We start from the raw sequence: 5,000 nt of genomic DNA, 5'->3' as shown, positions 1-5,000 counted from the left end.
ATTATTATTATTGTTACTATTATTATTATTATTATTATTATTATTATTATTATTATTATTATTATTATTATTATTATTATTATTATTATTATTATTATTATTATTATTATTATTATTATTATTATTATTATTATTATTATTATTATTATTATTATTATGAATCTTTTATTTACATTTACGTTTGAAATAAGAAAATAAGAAAATTTATGTTTAAAAATTATCATCATAGGTATGTGTACATATATATATTTTTTTGTCGTTAATAGATAGTACTTATGTATCCATATGTAATATTTTCATACATTTCTATAATTTATTATTGTTCTATTAAACGATAAAATTAAAAATTATAACTGGCAAATATTAATTTTCAGTATATCAATCTCATGACGAAAAAGGAAATATTGTGTATATTATATATATATATATGACTCACCTCTTCACGGAACCTTTTGACGATTTCTCCCTTTTTTCCGATGATACTTCCTACCTCCTATAACAGAAATAAAAAAAAAAAAAAACGCCATTAGAAACATATTCTATTCTATCGATTAATTAAGACATTAGAAAAGGTATATGTCGATCGAAAGATTGGTGAAATATGTTTAAATTTTACGAGTTAGTATCGTTCATTGAATGTAACTCGATTTAACTTTAAAGTACTTTCTCTCTCTCTCTCTCTCTCTCTCTCTCTCTCTCTCTCTCTCTCTCTCTCTCTCTGTGTTTATGTGTGTCTATGTATGATTATATATGTGTATGTATCTTTTGATAAACACACAAAGGGAACCTATTTTGTCGATTAATTTCCTTATAGTTGAAAAGAAAAATTTGCTGAAATCATCGTAGGTTGATCTATCATGTATTATTAAGTTCGATAATACGTGTCGAACTATCTAAAACCAACCAACATATTTTAAACGTTCAACCTAATCCATCAAAGATTATACCTGCATCTTACTGGCGTCCATCAATCTATCATATCAAATAGGATCCAATTTATATTCCTTCAATGTTAAACCAACAAGATTCGACGATAATAAACTTATAATACTACCTAGTGTAATGTCAAACACATCTAATTTCTAACTCGTAATACATGACATTAATAGATTAATACACACAAATATTTCCCAAAATATTTCTATTTGCTAAACACACAAACATACACATACACATACACACACATACAGATTTAGAAATTTACAAAAATTATATCTACTTAATATTATATTATTATAACGTAAAATATTATTAGACATAGAATATTAGAAATAGTAAAGAGATAAGTATTTCTAATTTCCTATATTCAATTATTATTATAATATATATTTATAATTAATTATTATAATATAAATTAAATCGATATATATATATATCTAATTAATATTATAATATTATAATATATAATAGTGTTAAATATAAAATATTAGAAATAATAAAGAGATAAGTATTTCTAATTTCCTACATTCAATTATTATAATCATATAAATTATATTAATATATAATTAATACATTATAATAGTAAAAACATATATATATATATATAAATATATATATATATTATCAATTATTTTATATTATAACCACAATCTAATATTCGTACATTATACTATCTATATAGTATATCATAAATTTATATATAGTATATATTATGACGTATAGTATATAACGTCGATAAAATTTATTGTCAGAAGGAAAAAAAAAAAGAAAAAAAAAAAAAAAAAAAAAAAAAAACAATTGCGACGAGTTGAATTAGATAAATAGATAGATATTTTATATCATTAAAACAATACATTAACACAGATACATTATTTATTATTATTATAAAATTTCTATTAAATTATTAATTACTACTTTTATATCACATACATAATCACTGAAAATTCTATATTTTATTTATCAACGTACATATTGTATAAAGTATACTATATATATATATAATATACAATATACTATATATTAACATTGAGAACTTATCGTTAAAAGAAAAAGGATAAATGCGATCAGTAGAATTAGATAAATACATAGATAGATAAATCAATAGATAAATAGATAGAGATAGAGATAGAGATAGAGAGAGAGAGATAAATATGTAGATAGATAGATAAAGCTTATGCTGGGTAAGCGTGGACTTGGACACGCTCGGTACGTGAAACTATAATTAGTTTCATGTAGGTACGCAAGCGTGGTATGTCCAGGGCAACTCACACAGTTCCTATCTCTTTCTATCCCTCTGACACGTTCTGACCCCGCGATAATGTCATCGCCTAGACTTCTGGGTAAGCAGGTATGCGTTCGTGCTCTTCTCTAAACTTAGACACGATGATACCCACGCGGATCCTCTCTTCTTCTTCTTCTTCTACTATTACTTTTTCTTCTTTTTTGTCTTCATCTTCGTCTTCGTCTTCGTCTTCGTCTTTATCTTCGTCTACCTCCTTGTGCATACCAGTCGCGTTTCGAAGAACTTACACGAAGACTATTTACAATTGGATCGATGAATACCTCAAACAAATGTCTCTTCAAAGATGGCACAGAATTTAATTTGCATTATCCATTTTCTTTTCTTTATCAGATCTATTATTAATATTATTATTATTATTATTATTATTATTATTATTTGTGCATATTTTCTTTCTTCCTTCTTCTTCATTTTTTCTTCTTTCTTTTCTTTTCTTATTGCCCATCTATGCCAATTTCTCTCTCTCTCTCTCTCTCTCTCTCTCTCTCTCTCTCTCTCTCTCTCTCTCTCTCTCCTTTTTTTTTTTATATATAGAAATCTATTTCGGTGATTCCTAATCATTTTCCTTCTTCTTTTTTTTCTTTTTTTATTTAATTTGTTTTTTCGTTTCGATATCAGATAAAAACTTGGACGAATTCAAATCTCTTTTTCTTCTTGATCGATTCATAAAATAAGATTTAATAAAATTAGATAACAATTAGATCTTCAGATTTTCAGATTTTATAAATTTATTTTAAAATTATAAAATTATAAAATTTATAAAATTTGATGATCGTTAGATCGGTCACTTTTTTTTTTTGTTTTCTTTTCACCTTCCATCGTCAATTTGCAAATAGATATGCAATTCGGATTTAGTGTTAGATAATAAATAGATCATCCAATTTTTTCGGTCAATTTATAGATCGACACGGTTTAGATTTAGAATTAGATAATTAGATTATGTCAAATTATTTAATACAAAATGAATAATGCTTTGATTTATTTTATCATTTTTCATTTAATTATTAATAAAATAATAATTAGATTATTTTAAACGAGTGATAATAAATCTTTCATTTATCGTAATAATTCTGTTATTAGTTTAGTCAGATCGTATAATTAGATTAAATAAAATTAATGATTATTAATCTACACTTTATTATACTAACATTATTGTACAATATAGCAATCAATTAAGTTAATACGTAATTAGATAATAATTATATTATCTTAAATTAATGAGTATTAATATTATTTAACAATTTTTATTTTACATTTTTACAGTGAAATACACACACAATTATTTCTTTCAAATTGATCAAAAGCCCATGAAATAAATAAATCGTTGAGATACCATATATATTCGTTTATCGTACGATAATAATTACATGTTCCTTTATCAGCAAATGGCTTATAGAAAATTAAGTTTCAAAGTTATATTAATACGTTCAATACAGGAAAGAGAGGGGAGGGGGATGGTGCTTTGGGGTAGGCCGAGGAAGAGAGGGGAGATTTAGATCTATAAACAGGAACTATCAGTGAAAATTTATTTCGAGTAAAGAAATAATAATAAAAATAAAAAGAAAAAGAAATAAAAAAACAAAAACAAAAAAAAAATGAATAAAAAGATTTACTTATTCGTTCGATCATTAAAGAGATTAGATCTTTTAGTCATCAACATGAACATTATCATAGTTTTCTTTCTTTCTTCTTTTCTTTTTTTTCTCTCTACCTTTTAAAAATACCAATATCAATTATTATTGTCCGAATTCTTTGACCGAAAGAAATGTCAAAAGTATAAAAATATATTTTGATTAAGTTATTCAAAAAAGGTGGGAGTGGGCAGTGGGAACGAGTGAAGTTTTTAACAAAAGCCATCCTTTTTTTTATTTCAAGATTTAATCCGAAATGAATATTCAGAGAACGTATAAACCGATTAAATAAACTAACTCTTTTAAAATATCTCTACGATTCGTGATTTACTTCCTTTCTTTCAATGGACATTTATATATACATGTAAACGTAAACATAAAAGAAAGAAAAAAGAAAAGAAAAAGAAAAAAAAAAAAAAAAAAAAGAAAATGAAAAAAAAGGAAGGGGAAGGAGAAACTTGTTCGTGAAGAAAGAAACGCGCCGCGACTTTCATCTTATCTCTAATGATAATTATCTCTTTGGAGTAACGATATCGGATGCATACACGTTCCTCCTTCTTTATTACTTTTTCCGAGTCAAGTTTCTTTCTCGTCCCACTTTCGCATTTTACTTTTACAATGATTTACATCGTCTAAGATTTCTTTTCTCTTCTATGACGTATATGCGTATATATCTCAATCGATATATAAGACACACCGATGCGATTTCTTCTCATCTTGGGAAAAAAAAAAAATATATATATATATATATATATTTTTTTTTCTTTTCTTAAATCACTATTCTAATAATTTCATAAGATTATAAATATATATAATTAAATGTAATTAATTTTAAGTAATTTTGAATATTGTATATATTATAAAAATTATTCATAGATTCTTTCAAAATCTTTGATAAATGATAATAAATGTGACAAAGGATTTATTGAGATTTGGTTTTTTTTTCTTTTTCTTTCTTTTTTTCTTTTTTTTCGCCTAATTAATGTAATAATAATTAAAGGGAAAGATAAGAGAAGAAAAGAAAAAAAAATAGAATTAAACATTATTATGGAGAATAGCTTTTTTTTATGAGTAATTAAATCGATTTGTTGATTATTTTCTAATGATGTAATAAAGTAATAATAATAATA

At 24.1% G+C, this 5,000-nt stretch overlaps 1 protein-coding gene across 8 annotated transcripts in view; it reads right to left on the bottom strand.

The window, feature by feature from the left end:
• mub (poly(rC)-binding protein mub) overlaps window positions 1-5,000 on the bottom strand; it is a 226,049-nt gene that overhangs the window by 50,306 nt on the left and 170,743 nt on the right. For all 8 annotated transcript variants that reach the window (XM_085655970.1, XM_085655972.1, XM_085655971.1 and 5 more), the window contains one exon: window positions 437-493. In XM_085655970.1, coding sequence (XP_085512096.1) covers window positions 437-493 — 57 coding nt within the window. The remainder of the gene's footprint in view (window positions 1-436; window positions 494-5,000) is intronic.

Source organism: Vespa mandarinia, chromosome 3 (assembly GCF_050613455.1).
Source record: "Vespa mandarinia isolate Hongniang chromosome 3, ASM5061345v1, whole genome shotgun sequence".
NCBI lineage: Eukaryota > Metazoa > Arthropoda > Insecta > Hymenoptera > Vespidae > Vespa > Vespa mandarinia.
The sequence above is the reverse complement of the archived record's forward strand: the minus strand, read 5'-3'. Positions and strand labels throughout refer to the sequence as shown.